The 27122-nt window shown below is 39.6% G+C and overlaps 1 protein-coding gene across 2 annotated transcripts; it reads left to right on the top strand.

The window, feature by feature from the left end:
* The first annotated feature begins 16 nt into the window (after nucleotides 1–16).
* On the top strand, nucleotides 17–27122 carry NUDT4 (nudix hydrolase 4). 2 transcript variants are annotated; one of them, XM_071423294.1, is made up of 5 exons: nucleotides 17–455; nucleotides 14028–14138; nucleotides 19861–19905; nucleotides 22354–22441; nucleotides 23474–27122. In XM_071423294.1, exons 1-5 carry the CDS (start codon nucleotides 357–359, stop codon nucleotides 23674–23676), a joined length of 546 nt encoding a protein of 181 aa, XP_071279395.1. In that variant the 5' UTR covers nucleotides 17–356; the 3' UTR covers nucleotides 23677–27122. The 2 variants fall into 2 exon arrangements, with proteins under 2 accessions (XP_071279395.1, XP_071279396.1); XM_071423295.1 differs by having other exon boundaries at nucleotides 24–455; nucleotides 22357–22441.

Raw genomic sequence — 27122 nt, 5'->3', positions numbered from 1 at the left:
CCTCCCGCCCCCCGCGGCCCCGCCCCGCCCGGCGCCTGCGCGGAGCGGCGCGGCGGGCGCAGGAATGCGCGTTACGGTTAAATAGTGGGGGCGCAGGGGCGGCCGCCGCGGGCGGGCGGCGGCGGCTCGGGGCGCCGGGACGGTCTCCATGGCGCGGCGCAGCTCCCGGGGCGGCGGCACCAGCGGCAGAGGCAGCGCGGCGCTGTTGTGACAGCGGCTGGGACTGGCCTTCCTCCAGCCCCGCTCCCGAGCGGGGGCCCCGCGCCGGTGTCCCAGGGGCGCGGCGGCGGCGCTCACAGAGAGGAGCCGTGGCGGCGGCAGCGGCGGCCGGGGGCAGCCCGCGTGTCACCGCCTCTATGATGAAATTCAAGCCGAACCAGACGCGGACGTACGACCGGGAGGGCTACAAGAAGCGGGCGGCGTGCCTGTGCTTCCGCAGCGAGCGGGAGGACGAGGTGAGCCCGCCGAGCACGTGGGACGGGGGGCGCCGGGCCCGGCCCGGTCGAGGTTCCCGTCCCGCCGGCCCCGCCGCCGCCGCATCCCTTTGTCTGGCCGCGGGGCGCGGGCGCCTCCCGGGGGACGCCCCCAGCGTGCACGGTCGTGCCGGGGCTCCCGCCCCCCCGTGAGCCGGCAGGGGCGGCACGGCAGGGTTGCGGCCGGCCGGGGCCGGTGGCGGGCGGCCCCCGGGCCATGCCGGTCCGAGCGGGGCCGGGGGCGGGGCGGGCGCGCCTCTCGCCCACCATCTTGGGGCGGCGGGGGTGCGCGCCCACGTGCGCGGCGCCGCCTTTGTGCGCGGCCCCGGCCCCCTCGGCGGGGAGAGGAGAGCAGGGAGGGAGGGAGGGAGGGAAGGAAGGAAGGAAGGAAGGAAGGAGGGGGACACTGAGCTCTCCGGGCCGGGCGGACACCGGCTGGAACTCCGGGGTTATCTTCTGTGCGCCCGTGACACGCGGAAAACCGGTTAATGTATAATGGCGCGTGGAGGGCAGGGCCGGTGTGTCATCCTAAGGCGAGCCTCCTGCCCCTCCTGCTTGGGTGCGATAAAAAAACCCTGCGCTTGGAACACCTGGTTTTCCCACGGAGAGAGTCAAATGGGGCTTAGAAATATTTTGTGAACGAGCTCGGGAGAGTTGTTGCTGCGGCTCTGGTTGTAGCGGGTGGCGCTCCCCCGGAATTTTATGTTGCAGCAGAGTCGGGAGATGGCAACAAAGTTGTCCCGTGTTCCGAGCCAAGGTCAATGGCACTGCCCGTTATCTGGGATCTTGGCTGATGCTTTCATTGCACAATGCTTTTTAGATGGTCTCGGGCTGGACCCGTACCCTTTTGCGACTTCTGTTTTCATTTTCTTGTTTAGTAGCCATGAAATAACTATAAAGGTTAGTGTTTGGAGGTTTTTCCTGCCTTTATCTATGCTGGAAGATGCTGGTGCCCTTCCCAAGCTGTCAGTACAGCGAATGTCTTCCTTACAAATCTAATAAGTAAAAGTAATGCAGTGGGAAGAGGCCTGATCAAAAAATACAGGCACTTGGGTTTAAGCTAAGAAAAATTATTTCCTTTGTGTTATAAATATAACCTTGGGACCGTGCTGAGGAGTTTTTACTAGTGTGAGGGAGAAAGGCACCCAGCAGGAGTCTTGCAAGGTCTTGTTATGGGTTACAGCTTTTCTTTGGTCTCTGACACTCCAATATACTTCACCATTTATGTGACTTTAATATGAATTTTTCGATGCTACTCCAGACTTATTTGGAGTTTGAACACTTGAGCCACTGTTACAGCTTTTTGCACCAATTGTAGTTGGAAATTCATGGTTAGGGTCACCTTTGTCAGTGATTTGCGTTCATTCTTCATTTCCTGATACACCTTCTTGTCATTCTCTTTCAATCTTGCATCCAGTGAGATCACTGGCTGCTTCAGAATACTGTTTGTGTATAATAACATCCTCTGAGGCTGAGGATGGTAGTAGCAGCTTGGCTGGGCTGTGTAAGAAGAGTGGGTGCTGACCATTATTGCACTGCAGTTCCTTGTGTATTCTGGATGGAGTACTGGCATTGCTAGCATGAGGCTGGGCCTTGGCATCATGCAGGTAGACATACTTGAGGATGAAGTGAATGGGAGAGCATCCGATCAGATTTAGGACATAGATTATGTGTGTGGAAACAGTTAAAATTGCTTCCTGACAAGTTATTTCCAGGAAAGCAGTGCCAACAGCTTGAACTTGCTTAGCAGCTGTTTCCCAAGTGCCAGCTTCCTCTGTGTCAGTACAGAATCTATTCCTTACAAGTTTGATGCCTGACTGCTGTTTGGGATTAGCTTCAGTCATTAGCCATGTTCCCCAAACTGGGTGTTTAAAGCTTGCTTTCTGTTTTCTTGAACACTTGTCCAGGTGATTTCTGTGTTGGTCTATTCCATGTAAATGTCTTCACTGTTTCTTTTCTAACTCTTTAGAGGTTGCACTATCAGTTTTCAGCCAAGCTACACCTCCAGGGTGTTTAAGTGTAGGGTAATTTCTGCAGGAAAGGAACACAAGCGTGGTATCTCAGTGGCTGGAGAAGAAGGGAGCAGGAGACTCCTGCAGAAGTTATTGGGAGGTGGAGGGGAACTACAGGATAGAACAGTTTTCATAGTTATTTTGACTTACAGGATAAGCAAAGAGTTGCTTGACAATGGAGTTGAGAAAATAGAACCAGCAACTGAAAACAATTTTTAGCAATACATTTCTTTTTAGGAGTCTTAAAAGCAAGAAATCCAAATCTCAACTTTTTTTTTTCTGGAGATACTGTCTGCAAGACTAAATTTGGTCTATTTTTCATCTGATTAGGTTCTCTCTGGAGGAATGAGTATCTATAGCAATCTTGTGATACAAATCTAGGATTAAACTTTCTTTCTACTTCCATTCTGACTGTCCAAAAGGCTTGTCCCTAGCCAGTTATAGCTGAGCTTAAGCTTTTTTTTTCTCCTTTCTTGCACTTAGTTTTCTGACATATCTCTAGAGAGCAGTCATTCCTTTCTTAGCATTTTTTATGAACTTTAAGACTTAAATCATCTTTTCTTAAAAACAATTTTCTCTTTTGGTCATCATGGTAGCTCTTGCATCTCCTTCCATTTGGAAAATGTATTTTTTAATGTGGGTGACACTTATGGTTGCTTTAGATGGGATCATGCTGTGCTGTGTAAAAGGTTGCTAACACTTCTCTAGCTATACCAGAAACAATGTTGTAATAGGACCCATCTCTACATGACTGTAAAGCTGTTGTGCAGTCATCTTGTGTTTTCTGGTGATATCTAAGTCTCTTACTTGTTGCCACCTCATGAACTCTAAACTTGTACCAGAAATCCACAGCAATGTTCTCACCTGAGGTGATCCTTCTTCTGCAACTTCATGTGATGTCCCCTGTTGATATCACGACTTCTGGATGCTGCCTCTTGACTAAAGACTCAGGCATGTTCAGTAACAGCTTTTTGTGCCCATTGACAAAAACTGGCCAAGTCACTAAAACAGTTAATATCTCTACTGTTCATCTAGCAAAATCTGCTTGTTATGGCTTCCTGGTCGATTTCTTATTCATACTGCACTTCTTTTGCTGCCCGTGCAGCCTCCTTGATGTTGATGTTACAGCTGAGTTTTATGCACGGTGAAGTAACATGTCAATGGAAAAAGACTGGCCAAACCCATCCCTTACACTTCATTATACCTCTGTTTATTTTATTACTATTATATTACACAACTGTTTACATTGCAGTTCAGTTTGCTTCTTTATTTCTCAGTTTGGAACATAGGTGTGCTGTAGAATACTGCTGAGGCAAAATTCAGCCTGGTGGTTCCTCCAAGCTCCTATTTCCCAGCTCCAGCCCCCTGTCCAGTTAGACTTACTGCTGGACTTGCCACTCCTTGCTGTCAGGCTTAAAATTGTTGAGTCAGTTCTCCTGAGTGTTACAGGCTGCAAACTGGGCTTCCCTGCAGTCCTGCACCCTGTCAAAAGCTGCTGCTTTGAGAGCTGATGTTGAAGCTGAAAACCTGGACCCGAGATGACTGATGGTTTACAGCTGCACCACTGTGGAAGTCGTATTTCTTCATCTGGAAGTGCCTCCACACAGAATGATTTAGTGCTATACAGCCCATTTTGGTTTAGATTTTGTTTCCTTCATGCTGTCATAGTGTATGATTTAAAAAGAAAAATCCTTTAAAAAGGAGAAAACCCAAATAGCCAAGTAAAGTGCCCATAGCTTTGGGTTTTTTGGGTGTTAAAGGAGGTGGTCTCCTGGACTACTGCCATTAAAGTGTTGCCTGTTTTGGTCTTACCGCTGTCATTTGGGCCGAAGAGAGAGCAAGATGGCTGGATAGGAGCTGAAGTGCTGATTCCTTTTGTTCTGTAGGAAATAAACGAGTAATTGCAGGAACTGTCTGCCTTTTGGAAGAAAAAACATCCTGGAAATGAAGCAGGAGAAATCCCAAAAACAAGAAACCAGGCTGTGTGGGCATGCAGTGTGTGGGGGGTGCAGCCTTTCTGCTTGGAACAAACAAGCTGGTAGGTGTGTGCAAAAAGCTGATGGCATTCAGCAGGCAGGGATGGGCTCGCAGATTGGGCTGGGAGGAAATGCAAGTTTCTCTTAAGCAACTAGGAGTGGATGGCAGCTCTAGAATAAGCCTGCAGGAGAGCCCTCTTGAAGGGCTTCCACAGGCTGGAATTGTTTAGACATTCAGTGTACTGCAAACAGTGGTTTCACATAAAAACCCTCCTGTCTTAGGGTCTGCACAGAAGGTATGCAAGGGGATTCTTACTTTTCAATGCAGAGAACAAGGCATGCCTTTAAAGCAGCAGGAGCGAATAGTAATAAACGTAATTTTGTAGCAATTTGAGTAACTGAAATAATTTTAAAACCTAATTTAATTTTTTTCCATCAACTACATTTTATACAAATAAATGAGTAGTTATTTTTAAGTATCTTGAATATAAACTTTGAGTGCATTCTAATTACTTTGGCATCTGTAAGATGTGTAAGAGTGCTTTATGTAATCAAATATGGTACTGAAAGCCCTAGTTTAGTGTTCAGTCAGCAGTTGCTAGTGGCAGACCTAAAATAGTTTCATATGCAAAAAAAGTCTTCAAGCTTTTCAATTTTTAATTTTGCATTTGTTGTTCAGCCTTGTACATGAGATGAAAACAGATGGGAAGGTGTTTTTTTTAATATTGAGACAGTGAGGAAAAATGTATTGTTACACACTTAGAAATGTAGAATTTTTTTCCCCCTCTGTAGCAGGGCATTCACTTGCATGTCAACTATTTATCTTGTCCTTGAGTTAAAAATTATAAGCTCCTAGTGTTATAGCTCCTTTTTGGTCTGATTTAATAACTATTTATTTGCTTGTAGAATGTCAAGATAGATAAGCATGGGTTTCTTAGATCTTGTTATGATGATCATAGTTTAATCATTTTAAAAAATAGCGTTCTTTAGTTTTGTACAGATGTTGCTTTATATTAGCAATGGTTTTATTAAAGGAAAAAGCAAAGTGTTATTTTTATGTGCATTGGTTTAAATGGTCTGAAAGCCAGAAGGACCTTTTGTTATGCAACCTGATCCAGAAAACCAGAAGTAGCAGAAGTATCACCTGGCTCCCCTGGCAAAATGGAGTGTTCGAGGAATTATTGTAAATAAACTTGCAGAGTCATGAAAGATGTTCCATACTTGACATGGAATTTTTCATTTGGTTTCTTTATCCTTCAGTGTAGAGCTCTCAGGTGTCAACACACAAATATTGTGTGCTTTCAAATAACCTGGGGTATGACCATGGCACCTTATTTAAGGCTGGCATGGTCTCCATAGTGGTATGGGTTACCTACCTTGCATTATGATGGTCTGATAGAATATAGACATATTTTAAATGACAGAGAAGACACATTTCACTATGGACTTCAAGCACACTGTGGCTTTTATTTTCTCTGTTTCATGTCCCTGCCCTGCTAATGGACAGGAAGAGTAATTAACATAGGGTGATTGCTGCCTTAGCTTTTCCTCAGCATTTTCTTGACACTTGGATATTATCAGCCAGGTTGGATGAACAACCTGTTCTAGTGGAAGGTGTTCCTGCCTGTGTCAGGGGGACTGGAACTACCACATCATCTTTAAAGGTCCCTTTCAGTCCAAACCATTCTATGAATCTGCATGCTGTAGGAAAGGGTATAGCTTGAAAAATCAAGACCTATAAACAGCTTCCAAAATGGCTCTTTATGATGTGTCTACAGAGGCAGTATTAGCTTATAGTGTATCCCTGCAGGCTCATATGGGGCTAAAGCTTGTGTTAATGTTAAGAAAAATTGAATGTTAGGTTGCTGTGGTAAGATTTATGTCAGGTAACCAACTCTGGATACAAGACACTGGTGTTTATTATGTCCACAGCAAAGCAGCTCTCTGCAGGCATGGCATATACACTATGTTTTCATGCTGGAATATTTTTCCACAAATTCCAACTACTTGCCAGCAGTGGAAGCCTGCAGATTTAGTGAGGCTGTGGGAATTCAACTGTCCACCATGGCAAAAATCTTCAGTCTTCACTCATAAGTCTTCAGATACTGACATCAGTCAACAATGAGGGGGTTTTTTATTTTGAAATCTCAATTATTTTTTTCCTATACCTGTAGTATTACTTTTCTATGCCATATGGATATGTTTAATGGGGTTGATAGCTGCTTGAAGAGGGCTGGGCTGAGGGGAGAAGGAAATATGGCTGTACTTGTATAACATCAGGCTAAGATATCCTGTAACAAAGCACTTTTTACCCTGTTTTGAAGATGATGTCTTTTTGAGCCAGTTATATTTATGTCAAGATACTAGAAAAAATATCCTTGTAGCTTACTTGCTCTATCCTAAGTTTACTTAGGATTTAAACTGGTGGCGAAGTTTCTATTTGAGTTGTTCAGTTAACTCAGTGGGGCTCAAAACTTCCAAGTTACTGTGAAATAGCAGTGGCAGACTTCTTCAGAAATGCATTAATATCATGGCTAGATATATATATATGCCTATTTACATTCACATATATGCATTCTTATCTCTAGCTAGAGTTTGTACACGTTTTTTTAAACATCTTTTGTAGATATGTGAGTTCACAGACCATAGGTTGATGTATTTTTTTCCCAGTCTTGTTTGTAGAACTCTTGAAGAGCTTACTTTAATTCGTTGGCTTTTTGACTTAGTGCTTAAACACTTTGGTGAAACCAGTTCTACAAATGTAAATACTTTAAAACAAATTTTAGTCTTCAAAGATGTATCTCAAAGATAGAAAAGGCTAAAAGGTAACTAGTACTTGTCAAGAAATAACCTTGTCAAATCTTTACCTGCAGCTGAGCAGCTCTCAAAGGCTTGGAGCTCCTGTTTCTGACAAGTGCTTGGAAGCTGATCCCTCAATCAAACAGATTGTTGCTGAGTAACCAGCAAAGCCCAGTTCTCCTGCTCGAGATCAGGACGTGGTTTCAAGTTAAAAAGAAATGGGCTGCAATATTAATTTAGCTCTTCCCCTGCTACCTGGAATTGTGGTTTCTCCCTTGGTCTGCATTAGCAAGCATGAGGGAGGAAGGTTGTTGTGTATAGAGGACTGGGGAACTGGCCCAGTGTGAGAAGTAAAACTCATGCTCAGTAAAAAGTAAAACTTTTATATATGTACTTGTGGGAAGTTTCTTATTTGTGTGCAGGTTTGGTTTGGTTTTTTTTTTTCATTATTTCCTTTTGTCATATGTCTGGGTGCAAGATCTGCACCCTTCATCACACTGTGAGACCTGTCACATCTGTTTTTCCAAAGCATGCTAAAGCTTAGGGGGAGATGGAATGCTACAGGTGACTTGAGTCATTTTATGTGAGGAAATGTGTTCTGACTGGCATGCCATAGTAGTACAGTGCTGTTCTATTCCTGATATGAACACTTCAGCCAAAGAACAAAATGAAGTATGTTAAATAGCCAGAGGAAGACACTAAAATTCTGTGTCACTATAACATGTTAGCCAAATATTTGCATTTAATATGAAATAAAATTTATGAAATATTACACCTGTAATTGCAAGTCAAAGCAAAACTTCTTCTGAAAAAAAGCTGACATGTCTCTCCTTATTGCTATATAGCCTTAAAGTTAAAAGGTCTCAAAGGAAAAATAGTTTCCAGATCTAATTCTGGAGTATTATATAATTATACCCATATTTCTTTACCATTCATCTTCAGAATGGGGGGAAAGTAGCACTGACTGATATCCAGGTGCTGTGTTGCTGCTTTGAAAAGGGATATGCAAGTAAAGTTGGGAGGATATTTCAGACTTTAATATATTGTGTAGACAAAACCCAGTTTTCTGAGATGCATTCAAGATTTGTGCTCAAATTAATGAGCATTAGGATTAATGTACTGCTAGTTAGCCATTCCTCTGCTGTTGTGCTAGCTCCTGTTCAGTGAAGCTAAATCATCTTTTATAACCTCTGTCATAGCTGGGGACTGCTTTTCAGTCTATGGCCTTTAAAGTACTTTAGTAGAGGCTCTTGAATTAGTACAGGCTCATTTGGAATTGGGAGGCTGCAGTGGTGCCTTTCTGCCCCACTTGGTGCAGCACTGCCCCTTGAACAGCTGTGTCCTGATGGGTGTTGTGTGTGCAGGCTGGACAAAGCTTTCATGGGGAATCTACTTTTCATCCAGATCAGCTTCCTAATAAACTCATTATCCCAGTGTTAGGGGGAAAGTAAAGGTGTTGCAGTCTTGACTTTAATTAGCTCTTAAAATGCTGTCCAGTCTGATCCTATGGTTTTGTTATTACTTTACAATAACTTGTTGCATGTTATTTCTCCATGAGTAAAAAATAAACTAATTTTGAAAATTCTGGCAGTAACAAATGAGGACTAAAAGCAGTCACTGTCCTGAGAATCTTTTCAGGAAGGCAAATGTTCCTTACTAAATGCTGCCTGTGTAGCATTGCTATGGCAAGGTTTAAAGCTGCATTTTCCAACCTCATTGCCAAAAGGCAATGGCATTCTAGGACAAGGATAGCACATTAACCTATAGGGGAACTGCAAAACTGTTTCAGAACTACTAAAATGAGGCAGTGATTCTTGAAATAGAGGAAAAAAGTGTTAGATAAAGGAAGTCTCTTTCTTTAACTACAGTAGCAGGTTGACATATGCTGAGATGTGTGCTTCTGCCTAAAAATTTTTACAGTTAAATCTGCAAATATGATCCAGTGTTTGTGAGATGCTTTTCCTTGCTTCTCAATAGTCTTCCTGTGTTGCAGCAGTCAAAGTTGTTCCCTAGTGCTTTTAAGGAAGCTCCTGAGGTGAAAACAACTGGAAGTTAAAAATTTTAGGGAATAATAAAGCACTTACTGTTTGTATTCTTCCCTGAGCATCTGCTTTATGGCTGGTTTTAAACAAATCTTAGGGCTTGACTGACCCTTTTGGCTGTATTAGGATTGAATCATCTTTCTGACTCTTTCAGGTGCTTGTAACTTTAGCAGACCAACCATGTAGGCTGAGTTTCCATACTGAGTGTGTTAAATTATATTAACCTCCATCAGAGTGGGTCCTGTCTTTTTTCTCAAAGTAGGCTTGGATGTTTTATCCTCTTAATATTTCTGATGCCTATGAAAATATGCAATACATCTAACAGCATTTGACACTGTTTTGTACCTGAGAGGTAAGGTACCTTTTAATGCCTTACTGATCTTTTCTATACTCTGACCAGTTTAAATCTTCTGAAATTATTTGTGTGTACTCACCTTTGTAGAGTTTGGGAGCTGAATCCTTTGTCTTCCACACACCTGTCTTCTGAGCAGTACACCTGGGCAGTGTGATGTTCTTTGCAGCTGAGTCACAAATGCTCAGCAGTCTTTTGGGAGTGAGGGTTTGATTCCTTTTCTCTTGGGCATTGCTCCTTCTAACTGCCAGCTTTGCTATAAAGAGGGGCAGACTTGACTCCATCAGGTAGTTCAAACATTAACCTGGACAGCTACTGGAGTAGTGGGAGCCATGAAAATGGGATGTGCAGTGGGAAAGACAGGAATAGATGGGATTAGGCTGGGAATAGAGAACTTTAAGACATCTGATGACAAATAATTGTTGTAAAATTGGAATGGTATATTTTCACCTTCAAGTTGGGGATCACTTTGTTTTGAAGTCTAAAGAATCCAGCTGTGAGGGGGTCTGCTCTAGCTAATTTAAACTTTATTCTTGCTTTTTTAATGTAAATTGGTTTTTAATACAATTATTTTGGTAAAGTATAATGTCCTTCAGTTAAGAAAGGTAGAAAGGAATGATATAAACTTAAACCAGTTTCTACCTCTCTAGAGCTTAATATGAAAAAAATTATCAAGATTAATATCTTGTGGTTATAATTTATATTACTCTGAGCTGTTACCATTTTGGCCTTCTGTAATACAGGGCTACTAACTGTTTCATGAGTGGTTTTGACTTGAGAACACTAAAAAGGCCAAAACTTCAGCATCTTTAGAAATTTTTAGTTGTTTGTCTGCAAGCTTAGCATTTATAGTGACCAAGTCCCATGATGCCACCTGCCCTGTAATAACCATTTTGGTTAACCATATTATGGTTATGTGTATTGATTGGTGCTTATTACAAGCAGGCTGGCTAGCAGTTTCTCCTCCTCACTACACTCAAAGGTCATTTCTATTCCTGGACTTGGAAGTGAGGTGAAACTTGGCTGGTAACACTTAATGGAAGAATTTTTCCTTTGTTTCCTCTTAGCTGAACTTTGCAGCTTACTTCTTCACTTGGCAGCATTACAGCATCTTTACCTTAGTCTTTGGAGTAAGATAAGCTCAGCTGTATAACTAAACAAGCAGATTGCACTGCAATACTCTGTACCTTTTTTGAACAAGAGTTATCGACAGTAAGTCTTAGTCAGAGACATGGGAAAGGCAGTGACCACTAGTAAGTAATGCAACTCAAATCTTAGCCCTTTTTCTGCATCTGGGGATACAGGACACAGACTTCTTTGCATAGGAAGTACTTCTGCTTTTTTTTCTTCTGAGCCTAATGGGGTTTTGGTGTAAAATTTGGTGTGCATAAACCAGGAAAAAATACAGGTGTGTGAAGTTCTGCAGTCTTTTCTTTTCCAGTAGACTATTGTAATCTGCTTGACTATGAGCCTCCTCAGAAAAGACTGGATTGTCCAGGCAACCTAGATCGTATTTCTCCTAGTTTGATTGTCTTCTGTTAAGGGAAGGTGAATTGCTGCATTTTTGCTGCTGATTTTTGCACTTCTCTTGGCATGTGAGTGCAGTGTCAACCAACCACAGCTTTTTGGTGTCTTCATAGTTAAATCAGGTTTTTATTTACACCCTCATCATTAAGTACTGGGGGATGTATCTTCTGGCCACTTACAGATGGAAATACCTCAAAACTATATGGAATGAAAAACAGCATACCAAAAAAACCCCAAAAATATGGAAGACTGCATGATGCTATACTGGAAAAGTCTGTGGAATGCTTTTCAGCCTTACCACACAATCCTGCAGCTGCTAGCTATCAGGTCTTGTTGTTTGTGGAATCTGATTAGCACCAAGTATGTTTTTGATAGCATTAGCCCAGGATGGATGCCTCATGCCCTAGTGGCTTCATGTGTTAATGGTAAAAAAATTGTGCATCTGAGGATCTCAGGCATATATATCTTAGTGTGAGCTCTTGGATTCAGACTGTAAAAGCAGTGGGATCACAGGAGAATAAAGCATAGAGGGAAAGATGTTTGAGAAAATGCTTCAGTTCCAGGCTTAGAGGTTTGGATGGTTGCTAAAATTAATTCCCAGGCTGTAACACTTGAGAGTTTATTGTATATGTAGCTGTAAAGCCTATATACAAGAGTTGATGTATTTTAATGTTGATTACTTGCTAGATGTATTTGTTTCTGCTTTTTAAGAGGGTAATTTAAAGCTAATATATGTACAAGTCCAGCTTAATAGTCTATTGATCTGATTAGCAGTAGTCAACTACTAAATATAAAGGCGTAAAAAATCCTGGCTTTACACTACACTGCCAGAAAGAGCAACCTGATTTATCCCATAGTAGTAATTAAGAGTTTTATGTTTAGCCTTAACTAAGCAATGAATGCTGATTTTAAATTGTTCTACCATGTTGGGAATGATTTAATGATAATCATCCTTTTGTTTATTATTGTTGCTAGCTTTCACATGACTGGATTGAGTGCTAGTTTCATCAGCAGAAAATTATCTTTACTGCTTCTATCTGGAACTCAGAAGTGAATTCATAACTTGATTTTTACAACTGCTTTTTAAGCACTGCTTAAAGTGGTTCTTTGTAGTGATACAGGTGCTCCACCTAAGTGTTCGAAAACATTTTCTAAAATTACTTTCAGTAGAGCTGTGTACACTCTGTGAATCTTTTGTTAATGTCAAAGGATCCAAGGAAACCAAAACCTTTGGCTGTAAAAATCAAGTTGAGATGCATTTGAGTCTAACCTTATTGCTTTTGCTGAATATTCTTAGCTTTTTAGGTAGCTGAGTAAAATACTTGAGTTGACTGAAAACATGAACTTTCAGATCAGATGCTAAGAATGCTTCTGTACTAAATGATGTCTTTGCTGTATTCCTTAGCATAGGAAAAAATTTTGGGGAAATTAGTGCTACCCTAAAGGATTCTCCACTGTACTAATCTTGACTGCACATAAGATAAATATTGGGAGACAGTATCTGTCAGATAAGGCTCTTCCAGGTGCACCTCAGTATGCACACATATCATTGCATTCACAAAGTATGCAGTCATCTGAATTACACTCCCAGTTCCTGTAGGTGAGCCTACAGCCTATTTCCCTGAGTTCCAAAGGGACATAGTGTAAGTAGTAATCATTTCCCTGTTACTGTCATCAGAGTCATTTTCCTATTTAAGCCAACAGGGGGTAAGTTTGAAGTCCAGGAAGGTGAGGGCTGGGATGGTCACTTCAGTTGTCTGGCACCAGTTAAAACTCTGACCTTTAGACTTGAGGTTCTTGTTCTAGTCTTTTAATTGCTTTTCAGGATTCGAGCACTGACCCTGCCCTTTTACTCCCCACAGTTGTCCTTTGACTTCAGGATAGGGTTCATGTAAGCAATGCTTAGAATAGGAAGTCTTTTACTACACAGATGACTGAGTATCTCTTGGTAACTGGGATGTGTCTCAAACATAAGTTAAACTGCTTATTTCCAAGTGGTTCTGAATCAAGGTTTTACCTTCATAAACTTCTACTGCAAAAATTACTCCAAATACAAGGTATCATAGTTTGTTGGACAGGTAGCTAACATCTTTCTGCTCTGAATATTATGAAGTGCAGGTCCTATAGATGAGGAGTTTTAAATTGGTGTGTATCAGTGACAGAACCAGGTTAGAGTCAAATTAAGTGAAATTAAAGCATCTTGGGGGAAAAAAATGTTAAATTTAGAAATTAAATTCAATGTGTTGTGCTTTTTCCTCTTACATAAATGTTTAAAAGAAACCAAATTGGACAAGGGCCAGTATACTCTTGCTGTATTTTAGTTATGCAATAGTGTAAGCATGTCATGCTAACATAACACTTCAGTAACTAAAAAGAAGCTTGTTTCTGTCTAAAAATTAGAAATATTTTCAAAGGTCTATTTTTAGCCAGAAGATGCCATTCCAGAAGAATTAGTTTAACTTCTCTGTGATGAAAATGTCTTAATTTTCATACTTTGCCATCTATATGATTTGAAGACTTAGTTCTGGAAAATATTGTTATTAGATTTTTATTGTATGCCTTCACTCCTATGCACATTATTCTGTATTTTCCACATTGTGTCTAAGCATCCAATGAAGGCATTTGTACAAAGAGATTACAATGGCATTGTCTTGACTTAGTTTTATGAAACAGATTGGATGTTAACTGTTTTCCTCTTTTTCCAACTCCTGCTTGCCTGTTATGTTTTCTTTCTGAGGCCTGTAATCCATCTGGCTAGGTGAATAAGTGCATTGCTGGAAAAGCAGGTAGTAGTGAGATTCCTGAGCTGTGAGCTGTATTTAACAGTCATTTGCAATTATTTCTAGGTGCTGTTGGTAAGCAGTAGCCGATACCCAGATCAGTGGATTGTACCAGGTGGAGGAATGGAACCAGAGGAAGAGCCGGGGGGAGCAGCCGTGAGAGAGGTCTATGAAGAGGTAACAAAAATAAAACAAAGCAAAAAATCCAGCTGATCTGTGCTGCTGTTGTCTTCAGATAGAAACCAAGAAGGAAGAGGGAACTGCCTCCTTTATCCAGTACTTGACTGAGACCTTTGTGGTTATGAATTTCAAAGAACTGCAGTTCTGTGTGTTAGAATTGGGGTATAGTGTGGTGAGGTGAACTAATCAATTTAGCTTCTTCTTTCATTTCATAGCTAAATTTCTGTCTGCCTTTATAAACAAGTACTGGAAGTAAAACTGTGACTTTATGCCAAATGGCATGTTACAGTGTTGTAACATTTCTGTGTTTGTGAAGAAAATGTTTGACTTGCAGCTCTTTTAGAACAGAGTGAAGGTAAACTAACCATTAACATCTAGCTGCATAAGAACAAAAATCAGCAGACCTTAGAGGACATTTCAAATTAAACAGATTAGAAACTGATCTATCTGAGCAGCTGAGAATTCATATGTTTACGTCTGCTTATCTATAAAGAAAGCACTATGGTTATTGTCTGCCTTTCTATCCCTACCCCTATGACCAGGCAAAACAGAGCTTAAATCATGATGAATTCATGCAGTTTCCCTATACTACAACACTTAAATTTCAAATTCAGAATTCTGGGGTTTCATTTGCTGTTTTTCCTAGGAAAATTGTGAAAAATATTAAGTGTTTCTTTAATATCTAACAGCCATGTCTAAACCAAATAAAACTGCAAGAAAAATCAAAATATAAGACTTGAATTGAAGGTATAAGATTTTTCATAAATTGGATGCATTCTGGTGAGTGAACTGCAAGATTTCTACTAGACTTAACTGGTTTTCTCATCCCATTTTGCTATTCCCAAAACACACTAATATTGTTGCTGATTAGTATTTGTAATGATTTTTTCTATTAGCTATGCTATTTGATGGTTTATCTTGCTTACCCTTAAGACTGGTTCTGTTGTGATGTTGAGGCTTAGGAACCTGATGTGTAGATGTGACTTGCACCAAACAGTGCCTGCTGTTGAGTGACAAAGTGAGATCTTCTGTGAGCTGTGACTCAGTGACCCTTCTCCCATTTTCCTTGGGGAACAGACTGGTTCATTACTGGCTGCTCTCAGCAGCCTTCCTGCAGCAAGGTTCAAGCATGAATAAACCTCACTGAACCAAAGGTGTTTGTTCCAGACTGGAGGAGTTCATTTTGACCCACACAAGACATACTCAGCCACAGGGTACAGTCCATTTGAAAGGAGCAAAGAGTTTGGGTTCTAGCAATGAGTCAGCAAAGATTTAGGCTTCCAAGCAGTAGTAACACCTCTAGGGAGAGTCTTGTCTTCCCACTGTCACAAGTTCATGGGTAGGATTAAAAAGCCCAGTCCTCTGCTCAGTGTTCTTAGGAATGCTGGTAATTTTAATTGCTGATCTGACTTAGGGTATAGTCCAAGATAAGGATAGTAAAGTCTCATCTCCATGTTAAACTAGAGCCGATTAAACTGTAGTCATATGTTTGGGGTTTTTTGTTGGTAGTAAAGAATGGATGATCTTGAAGGGACTGTGCTTTTTATGGTGTTTTGGAGTACAATATAAATTTCCAGCCATGTTCTGCTTTGAGCTGTGCTTGCAAATGCATGAAGAGTTTTCATGGACTAGGTGCTTTAATAAGCAAAAATAATTTGGTTACACTTGTTCTACTCCCTTAGAATTCCTGGGGTATGATAGCTTGTATAGCTGATCAGACTTAGAAGCTCATACCATAAAGTAAAATATTCTTCAGCTACCAGCTGAGTCTTATATGCTTCCATGAGATTGCCAAATGCCATTTTTAAAGAAAAAAGAATGGTACTTAGGGGTTTGAGCCATGGAAATTCTTACTGACCTTTCTAAAGGTGGATGTCCTTTCTATTTTTATACTAAGGTCAATGTCACCTGGCAGGCTGGTTACAGTACAGTGAACTGTTAAGAGTTTTGTGAATGAATAAACTTCAAAGAAAGCACAGTGGTGCTGGTTTGAAATGTGTTTCTTCAGTATTGGGTCATACACATGACTCAGTATTTCTATTAATTTATTAAAATGGATAAATTCATAGTGGGAGTTATGATGACATTCCTTAATTGTAGAAGTGTTGATAGCCCACTGGCTTTAAATATCCTCACTTCAACACCAATAGTAGTGTATTGAGAATGTTTTGCCACTCAAAGATCCCTGTAATCAAATGTACATGCATGGCAGTTGTTTCATAGTCTGCCTGTGTACATGACTCCAGGGGTTTTTTAACTCCTCAATTCTTATTTGTGTTAGTGATAATGATTTTTGCCTCTACTGAATATTTAGTGTTTCATTTAAGGTTGTCTGACATTTCACAGGTTACTGGAAATTGATAGTTACCTTAATTATTTAGATGAAATCAACTTTTACAAACCTGCAAGTAGAATACCAAAATGAAGTTACAAATGAACCTCATCAAAATGAAGAGCTACTCCATTAATGAATTTGGAGCTTTGTCTTTAATTGCATAGCATGAAAGATTAAAATAAGTTGTCTGCAAATGCACTGTTCAAAGAAAAATGACACAAATGAGCGGCAAGCCAACGATGCCCAGCCTTGTAAATGGAGATGTTCTGTGAACCACTCCCTTTTCTGGCTCCATCTCACAAAAAAGAGACTCTTGCTTTGTTTGTTTTAATAGTGTATTGAAAGGCCTATGAGAAAATATGCAGTTTCCTTCAGCCCTGTGTGGATATAGTTTCTGAGAAGAAGAGGATGATCCTGAAGATTATTTGCTGTAGCTGTGAAAATGACAGTAGTATCATCTAAGACTTTTCACAGGAAATAGAGGAATTGGCTCCAATGAGCATCTAATATTTGAAAAATGACCAGGTGCTACAGACTAGACTTAGACTGCAGAAATAAATAAAGCACACTCTCCGCTGAAAGATTAGGGCAGATGTAGTCAAGCGTTTTGTAAAAGTATGCAAAAATGGGCCAGGAGTAGTCTTGCCTCCATCTCTTCAGGACTGTAGCCAATAAATGGCTACAATACTATCCTACAAATGCCAGAGTTAAAAATAACCCAAATCTTTCAGATCTTGAGCAACTTTGTGCCCCGGTAGCTGTTAGCTTGGCAGTGGAGCTGCAGCGTGACTCTGGCTCCATCTGCAGGGCACAGGCGAGTCTGGCGCTCCTCCGAGGCTGCGGTACCTCCGCAGCTCAACAGGAGTGACCTCCGGGCACACTGATCATGGCGTGAAGGGCTGAATTCTCTCTCTTGTGGCTGATTTAGACTAATGCTAGAATATATGCATGAGATTCAGATCTGAGGTTCTATTTGCAGAGTACTCAGACTTCCTTAGAGTATTGTTCTGGGCAAGTATAGCACTTAATTCAACAGCTTGTCTGTCAGAAGAAAACCGGGGTTTTTCAGGCTTTTTTCCAAAACTTTAGATGGCCTTACACACTTACAGAGGCCTATAGAATTCTGTTTACATGAAGAGCCATATTTTAAGAGCCATGGGTACATAAAAGCCAAAGGAAGAAGTGTGTTTTTATGAGAGGCAAAATGGTTCAACGTCTAGAATTTAACCACTGTATTGGATTAGAAGCTTACCATTGGGAAAGAGGGAACTGCTTTTGATATTTTGGGGATAAAGCTGAAGTATTTCTTGGTCCTCTAGCACTTAAATTTGACACATTTTGAAGCACATTACGAAAAGAACTTGAAGGAAATATTCTTGTTAGTAAAAATCACAAGCCTTTGAGTTACTACCTTTTTGCACATCTGAGTGTAGATATTTTCAAAATACACTGCTGTCTGCAGGCATGATGCTACATTTTGGAAACATGTCTATTTGATTAGAGAGTAACTAGACATAGTAATCACATTTACAACATCTGGTTGCAACCAAAGCTTCACTTCAAGCTTTGGGGAGTTTTTACACATGATCTAATGGAGTGCTTCTAATAGTTTCATTCAGAATTACTCAGCTAAGTGTATTTGTTTAAACCATTGATTTGCTTGGAGGGAGAAAAGAGAAAGTGTTAAGTAAATTCCACTTAGAGTAACATTGATAAATTCACACTGTGACTATGGGATACCAGTAAGGTGACAAAAGTCCTCTATGAAAGCTATTCAGTATCAGTAAACCTAGCTGGTCATGGTAATGTTGCCATGTGTTAAATATTAGTTGTCAGACTCTCACTTGAAGTGATACTGTAATGCTGAGGAAATTAGGACTGATCAGTAAAAAGCATTTCTTCAGCATGCTGCTTTTCACGAATAAGTGCTTTTTCATTACCCAGTATAAAGCACAAGCAATCTCTAGTGCCTGTTGTGGCATACCTTACTCTTTCAGCCCAAAACAAGGGCCTGTCACTTTCCTAATTAATGTGCTGCTTAATCACTTATCTATCAGGTCCAGTTGTGTATTTTGGCTTTATGAGCTCTAACAGGTATCTTGGCCATCACAGCAGACAAACAGAATGTTGCATGTAGTTTTGCATTAACTTTTGCTCTAGCTCTTGCTCTAGATAAGCAAAATGCCTTGATAATTTTGCAGAGGCTGTGTTCGGGCTTCCTTCATCCAAATGGCTTAATAAATAACACCAGCCATCTGCTTTCTTTAAAAAGGCAGTCACAGAAAACATTCACTTGTAAGACTTTGATTAGACTTATTGCTAAAGCCTGTCAGAGTTACTCATTCAAATGTAATGAAGATCCATATGGTCCTGTATATAAAGACATAAGACATCAATAAGTGTCTTTAGCTAAGGCTGGAAGCAAAGACTGAAAACTAGAAAATGTCATCTTAGCACTAAGAAGCCCTATTTTAAATATTGGTTGTATAACAAGACAAAAACAATCTAAATATTGTCTGTCAGTAGGCAACATATGCCTTTATGTGTCAGGCATATGGACTGAGTTTTGTTTAGAATTAGTGGATAATCATAAGCCATGTCCCTTAGAAGAGGCATGATATATTACTTTTGGAAAAGCAAACCTTAGAGTCTTAGTAGAAAGTAATGACCACCTTATCTGAATTGATAAAAATCACAAAGCATAGGCTGATCCAGGGATTATTTTAAAATATTGGAATAAAAGTCTGAATCGAAAGCATTTTGTAATCATACTAGCTAGAAAGAGTTCAAAACTGCAGAGAATTGGGGATGTAAATTTGGGGCTTATATTACATGACAAAAGCTACTTGGGATATGAAAACTAGCACACATGAAGTCCTTATGCTGCAAAATCCATGCAACAACCTACAGTTTAATTTATTATTGTATTTTTAAAACTTGCGTTTAAATTTCTGTGTAAAATAGCACTGGAGTTTTGATGATTGCTTCTTTCAGATTAATTCTAATACTATTTGAAATTCTCTTGTCCTTTCTCCTTTCCTAGATTATTTCAGTAGTGGGTATGATTTATCTATTTAATAAAATACAGTACATTAAAAATGTGGTACGTAATACAGTATTTTGGTCTGGATGGAAACCTTGAAGGATTTATGGGTTCTTTGATCCACTCATTAAGACAAGCTTTTGTCCTCTAATACTCATCAAGAGTCTAAAACTAGAATCTCCAAAATTAGTGCAGCACTATCTAATTAAAACTTAAGTTAAAACTCTTACTTAAATAACCCTAATAAGGAGGAGTATGCTAATGTAGGATGATGGTACAGATGCTTTATATTTTTTTAAATTAATACCAAATGCTAACACTTTTTCTTGTTTGTTTTTTAGGCTGGAGTAAAGGGAAAGCTAGGCAGACTACTTGGAATATTTGAGGTGAGCAGTTTCCTTTGAGTTCTAAAAGCAGTGGTTGCTTTGTGAAAACTGATAAGCTGCAACATCACACTTAAGTTCATAAGTATTACCTACCTGTAATTTTGCAATGTTGCTTGACCTGCTGCATTAGACAGGACTTTAGGTGTTACATGATTTGTGAAGATTTGAATAGGAAGAGTTCAAGGTACTTATCCCAGTTTCACAGAATATTCTCAGTTGGAAGGGAACCCCAAAGATCACAGAGTCCAGCTTTTTAGTGAATGTCTTGTACAGGGATCAGACCCATCACTGTGGGTTATCCAGCACCAAGCTCTCACCAGCTGAGCTAATCTCAGGTCATTTTGGACCTCTACTGGAAAGATTAAATTAGTACTTATGGAGAAAAAAAAATCCCTAAAAACCAAACCATTCATAAAGTTAGGATTTCTGAACCATTACACCAGCCTCTTTTGAGGCACTCTTTTGACTTTTCCTCCCTGGTTAGATTTTGCTGAAGTAATTTGTCAACTTTCACACATGTAAATTGATAAGTCTGGATATGAATTCTCTTTATGGCTTTAATTTGCTAAAAAAAGGCCAAGGCTTTGGACAACAAATATATTAAACCTTTAGCTAACTATGTAGTTCAAAACATCTATTTGATGGTATAAACATCAGACTCTGAACTACCAACAGTGCAAGTACACATGCTAGCTAGAACTCTGTTTTAGTCCTGCTCAGGTTATAGACAGGAACAGACTGTAGTTTTAATAGTCTTCAGCTCCTAATACATCCAGTTGTTACTATGTTGTGTGGTATATTAAGTGGAAGTCCCTTAGTCTCAGTGAGGTACAAATCTTCACCCAGCTTTTCTAGGCAGTGTATTCCTGACAGGGATTTCCTGTGTGAGGCATTACTTAGTCATGTGTCCCAGTGTGTGACGTATGGAAGCCATAACACAATTAGAGAAGCTCCTGAAGCTTTGTAGTTAGTACTGCTCACATTTTCTTATATATTTTGGGTTTGAGTTGAACTGGATGGTCCCACACATTAAAAACTTGGCTGTGTTTTAACTCTGCTGGTCAGTCTACAAAAGTATTCTCCATTTCCCAGCTCAGACCAAAAAACCCAGGATAACCTTGTTGGCTTAAGACAGGGGCTGCAAAGCATGCTGATTCCTTGGTAGTTCAGGTATACATATGTTTAGATATATGGTATATATGTTCTTCTGAAGCCATTTAAAATTGATTGTGTCACTTTACTAGGTTACTTCTAACTTAAATCAAGGCCCTACTTTAATTTCTCAACAGGCTCCCACAAACTGTTGTTAGTACCATTGAGGGGGCCACACCTTGTGACCTGGGGATGGAACTAAGATGAAATGGAAAGAAATGCTGCTGCTGAGTCCTCTTATTCTAGAACTACAGTCAGAAAGGATATGTGTTATAAATATATGTATCTCATTTAGTGGTGATACTGACAAAGAACTCCTGGAGAATTTTTATTTCCTAGTAAAGCACAACAGTTCAAAACTATTTTAAGCTTGTAGTGAAAAATAAAGTTAAGTTATTTTGGTTATTTGCACAAGAATACTGCCCTTCTGTTAGGGCAGCTAGGCCATAGCATCTCTTGGTTCTTAATACAGTTGTAATTGTAGAGGACCCTGGTTTTATTAGGAGCACAACTCTTCTCCAAGGGGAAGGATGGTCTAACTGGTTGGGTAGCACCTCAAACACTGCCACTGGCCTGCTTTGGAGTAGCAGAGAGTAATGCTCCCATGGGCTGGCTGCAGCAATAGGGGCCTTGCCCTGAGCAGACAGCTCTGTCAGACTGTGTTTAACCTGCCTTGTGCAAAACACTTGCCTTTGAAACACGTGAGTGCTGCCATCGTGGCAAACCTGCTGAATGAGCAGATGGCAATGATTTTTGCATTTGGCATGACTGCAAGCACAGGCTATTTAATTTGCCTCACTCAGAGTGAAACTTTACAGCCAGCATTGTGTAGATGACATAGCCACCTGATGCAGTGGTTCCATCTTGAAAAAAGTGCTTGGGTTTTCTTTCATCCATGAAATGCATTGTGAAAACAGTTTTTGCAAATGTGGAGTACTGTGGTAATTTACAACATATGTAAAAGATAAGTACTAGTAATTATCCAGGGCAGTACTAGTGGATAATGCTAATATTTAGCTGGATGACACTTTGGTCAGAACTTCATAATCTTCAAAATTGTTTGTATTGTCTTTGGTTTGGTTCATTTTTTTTAGTCTAAAAGAAAATAGCTGTTTCAAATAAAACTTTGGTTTCCCATTATTTTGGGTCTCATCAGTACAGATGTTTATTTAGTGAAAATGAAAGTCAGGCTTGCTGGCAACTATCCTTTAGAGGTAAGTAATTTCTATCTTGTAGTTGTGGTAAGTCTGTAAGTTACTTAGATGAGAATTTAAACTTGTACTTCTCATATTCAAGCAGAACCAGGATCGGAAACATAGGACGTACGTTTATGTTCTTACTGTGACAGAAATACTGGAAGACTGGGAGGATTCAGTTAATATAGGTAAACTAATTCTCTGTCCTTATGTGCTACACTTAAAAATGTTGTAAGCAAACTCTTCATTTTTCTTAAGCAGTTTGTGTAATTCAGGGGGAATACTAATTCTGTTCTTGAAAAATTCAAGGCATGCGGTTCTTGTACATTTTAATACATAACTAGGGTTGCTTCCAACATAGTGTTACTCTTATTCTTAGAATACTCTAATTGTTATAACATTATGACAAAATAAACATTGTAATTTTTTAAAGGCCAAATACTATACTGCCAAATTGTTTTTTCCATAAAAAGTAGAATGTTTTATTGTCTGATACTCTAGGGTGTTTTTGAAAGTGTCCTTGATCTTAAATAAGTGGCTTATGTATATTCAAGCACAGTACATACAATGCTGTAAAACCAAATAAAAAATAGAATTCCTTCCATTTTAACAAGACCATCATTGACCTTGCTATATGTATTTTCAGAGACTTTGAATTTTAAAGGACCAGCTTGTAAAAGTAAGATGGTCTTAAGTGATCTTAGTAAAGTCTTGAAACTTACATAAACATGTCTGATACAAGGTATATTATTTTTTAAAACTCACACCTAACCTGAGTAACTCCATAGATGGATGCATATGGAGACTTTGAGTATGGACCATGGCTTTTGAAATCAGACCAAGCCATTCTCATGCATGCATGTTCAGTCTCAAGATTGGTTTTCTGCTAGGCATAACAGTGTAGGATGGCAGTATCTAGTAATTTAAACAACATCACACTTTCCTCTAATGACCAGCTGGGGCTTTTGGAGCATATAAAGAGTCATACGAGTCTCTGTCCACTGTCTGCTTCAAGAGAGTTACCTGAAAGTCCTTATTATGAATTGCATTTCAGTAAGCCTGAGTGAATCTCTTGCGTTAATCAGTTCTTTCAAGGTCTTTTTGTTCACTCTTTTGCCTGACAACTTCAACTTGCAAAAAACTGAGAAAAAGTGAATAACTAGATAATAACCAATAGTGCTGTTAACTTTTTATAACTCTGTTCTTTCTTGTGGATTCAGGAAGGAAAAGAGAATGGTTTAAAGTAGAAGATGCAATCAAGGTCCTTCAGTGTCACAAGCCTGTTCATGCAGAATACTTGGAAAAACTGAAACTGAGCTGTTCACCCACTAATGGAAACTCTGTGGTTCCCCCTCTTCCAGATAATAACTCCTTATATGTCACTTCTGCACAGACTTCTGGGTTGCCCTCTACTGTGAGATAAACATTCGGATTACCTTTTTATTCGTGTCATCACAACAGGAGACATCTGTGATCACATGTAGGCATCTGTATAACTGTCAGTTCTAAGTGAAATATGTGAATGTGTCATAATGTCAAATTTATTTGAACATGTTTTTCTTTTAACAGTGTAAAGTAGTATTTCAGCAAACCAAAGCCATATAGGGATTTTTTAAGATGCCTTAATAGGCCATTAAAAAAAAAAAACTTGACTATATAAATTTATAAATTTGCGTATCTGCTAAAATAAAATATGCATCTCAGTGGTGTTCAGCTTATTTAAAATTTGTGAGTTTTAGTCAGTAGTTAAAGCTTGAGCAGATAGTCTAATACTAAACTCTTATTTTGTATCCACACATGAAGTGCTAAGACCTTGAGCTGGCAGTATTTGGGTAAATGAATGTGTTGAAGGCAGAGGTGCACAAGGGTGACTGCAATAAAGCACTAAACCACATTCAGCCTGTCAAGAGCAAAGGATACCAACACTAAGCACTGCTTGCTTCAATTATCCAAAAGGTTGCCTTGTCCTATGCAATCTTCATGTAACATAAAACTAGGGCAAGAACAAGAACTTTGTCTTGCAGCTACCAAAACTATCCACTAGACTGTAGTTTCATCACTTGGTCAGCTGGTGAACTGTCAGAAGATTTGTGTGAAAAGCATTGTAGGTCTTTCTTCCCCATTTTTTTTCCTTTTAACCTTGATCCGTGTTTGGTTCATGGTGTGATTACACTGCAGGTTCCAAAAACTTCTTTCTTCAATTAGAAACATCTCGTGTAGTGTTCCTGCAGTCTGTTGCAATTTAAACATGTTTGGAGGAAAGTAAGACTTAACCAGGGGCACCCTGAGGTTGCAGAGGTGTCTCTTAGCAAGCATGTGTTGAGGTGCCTTGCCCTGCAGGAGCCAGGAGTGCTGCCTGCAGTGCTTGGGACAGGAGTGTTGACAGATACGACACCAGGAGAGAAAAAATACTCCTTTATCCTATTAGGAGGAGTGCTGAAATCCCCAGTTTTAAGTTAATTCTTAAATCCTACAGGTCTACTGTTTGAACATCAATTTCTTTAGATTCCTCAAATAAAAGCTGGCCTCTTGGTAAAAATATAGTTGGAATAAATGAGGTATGGCTGACAACCTCCCTGTTCTAATTATTTCTCCTGCTTTCCATCCAAGAAGATGAAAACTAAATCCACTGTTGGTCTTAATGTTTTTACCATAGGATTACTCTCTCTGTATGTGTGTGTGTGCATGGTTTCTTCTACAAGAACACAATCTAATTCACATGAACATCCTACTTCTGAATTTTTTCTAGGATTTAAACCCAACTGTACCTCCTTTATATCCAGCCAAAACAGGTCGAGGTAGACCACTACCTCACACGTGAAGTTTATTCTGGGTAAAGCTCATTCTCTTCTACAACATTTGAACCTTTGTAAATAGTCCAACTAGTAAATAGTGAGTGTAAAATGGAAAATAAATGTAATTTAAACCTTTTGTTACTCAATACACAAATGGTTAACTTCTACTTTTTTAACACAAATTGTGTAAAATGCTGCTATGAATTTTTTTGTGCTGTTACACTTTTTTAGGAAAAAAAATGTTGTTGCCACAAGTTACTCCTAGAAAAACAATCTTGTGCCATATATAAATGCAGTGAAACAAGGGAGATAGATGATCTGATCTCTTAATGCTGCTCTCTTTGAAGAGGCATAAATACTACTGACAAGAGGCATGAGCCACAAAGCTGAAGACTTCTGAAACAGTGGATAAGGACACTGCTTTCTATCCCTCTTAGCTCCTAGTCCAGGTCACTTCCAGAACTGGAAAGAACACACAAGTGTTCAGGTGCACCTGAAGGTGGAAGCATTGCCAACAGCTTGTCCATCCTTTCAGCCATGAGGTGGGAGGCCAGGGAAGGAGCATTGCTGTTTCAGTAGTGCACACTACAGGGGAATCCCTATTTTACACTGAACCTCTTCCAGACTGGCACACCATTTGCTCAGCTCACTGCTTTAAACTGTTCTGCCAGGTGAAACAGGAGAAGGAGGGGTTGAGCATAATGAATGTCTAATCTTTATTAAAATCATACTCATGGTGTGGAAGGGTACCTCTGGCTCCAAAGCTGCCTTTAAAAGAATGAATCATTTAGCTCCCTTTTTTGATCACTTAAATGCTCACTTTTTTTGTTCAGTAGTTATTTTAACACTTTAAATTGAGCAAACTTGTATAGGTTTTCTTGTAACAAGATTATATCAAATCCATGAAAGCTCAAACAGAATCCAGAGTTTGAGTTTTTATTCATTTAAGAAAAACGCTCTGTCTCCATTTCAGATTCTTGGAATGAAATCAATCCAAGCTTGTATGAGATTTAGTGGTAATGCATGATCTTATTTTGTAACTCTTGAATTATGTATTTGATAATAATGTAAAATGTACAGTATTGCTGTTGCTAACAAACTCAGAGTTGATTGCCTATAAATATTTTTGGTCACACACATTTGAGCTGTTCAGTAGTGCCAGACAGATTTTTTTTAAACAGCATTTGTTGTACAAATCTCTTCAGTCTCTATGCAACCTTCAGAATGAAGTTCTATTGCTTTGACTTCTACTCCCTTTCAAAGAGAAATGTTTTGTGAATTGCAGATGTAAACTGAAGACATTTCAGTTTTGCTACAGGGAACAACTGCAGTAAAGGGACAGCAGTATGGCTTCAGTACTAATGAAATCTGACACTAAACTCCAACAGAAAGAGTTGTAAAAATGGGAAGAGGAAGGCTACAATTTTTCTACTACCAATCAATTTAAATGTTAGAAGCATTTTGTTTTTACGTGAATCACTAGTTTGATGGGCCAAACCTATTTCAAACAAAGCAAATTTGGGATTTCTCTATGCCAAAAAAATTTGTGCAATGTATCCAATTTGGTTCTCCAAAGGAAAAAGGGAAGAGACAGGTTGTCATCTGCAATTGTTAGAGTCTGCTTTGTACTGCTGCTTTTCCTGGCTGATGGGTTTGGAGATTCTCATCCGTTACATTATGGTGGTATCAAAGAAAAAGAGCCTTAAAGTTGAAAATCTCATGGAGACAGAATTAAGCAAAATGGATGTGCTTTTAAACACAAGAAATCCTGAGGTATTGCAGAGAGGCTGTTCAAGTGAAAAATCTTATTTTGGTGCTTACTGCACCCCTGGCTATTAGCCTAGCATTGTTCTGTTAACAATGTGCTGTGAAAAGAAACATGAGGGGCAGACACTTGGTTTACTTACCAGCATGGTTTGTGAAGTGAAAACTGAAAGGAAGGGGGGAGGGGGGGAAGGGAATTAAGTTGTACACATTTTGACCTGCTTGCATGGATTTTCTTTAAAGATTGATGTAAGAATTTTGACTTTTTATATTTGAGAAATACCAGAATAAAATCTAAATTAGTCCTGTG

The sequence above is a fragment of the Agelaius tricolor genome, unplaced genomic scaffold, assembly GCF_023055355.1.
Source record: "Agelaius tricolor isolate 1412-34295 unplaced genomic scaffold, bAgeTri1.0.p SCAF_3, whole genome shotgun sequence".
In the NCBI taxonomy this organism is placed as follows: Eukaryota; Metazoa; Chordata; class Aves; order Passeriformes; family Icteridae; genus Agelaius; species Agelaius tricolor.
This window is presented reverse-complemented; position numbering and strand designations above follow the sequence as displayed.

Bases quoted from the DNA above. Each gene is read 5' to 3' on its own strand.
- NUDT4 (XM_071423294.1), top strand. From the start codon at position 357: ATGATGAAATTCAAGCCGAACCAGACGCGGACGTACGACCGGGAGGGC. The intron at 456-14,027 runs GTGAGCCCGCCG...AATTATTTCTAG, and splicing joins GCAGCGAGCGGGAGGACGAG to GTGCTGTTGGTAAGCAGTAG. The intron at 22,442-23,473 runs GTAAACTAATTC...TTGTGGATTCAG, and splicing joins GGAGGATTCAGTTAATATAG to GAAGGAAAAGAGAATGGTTT.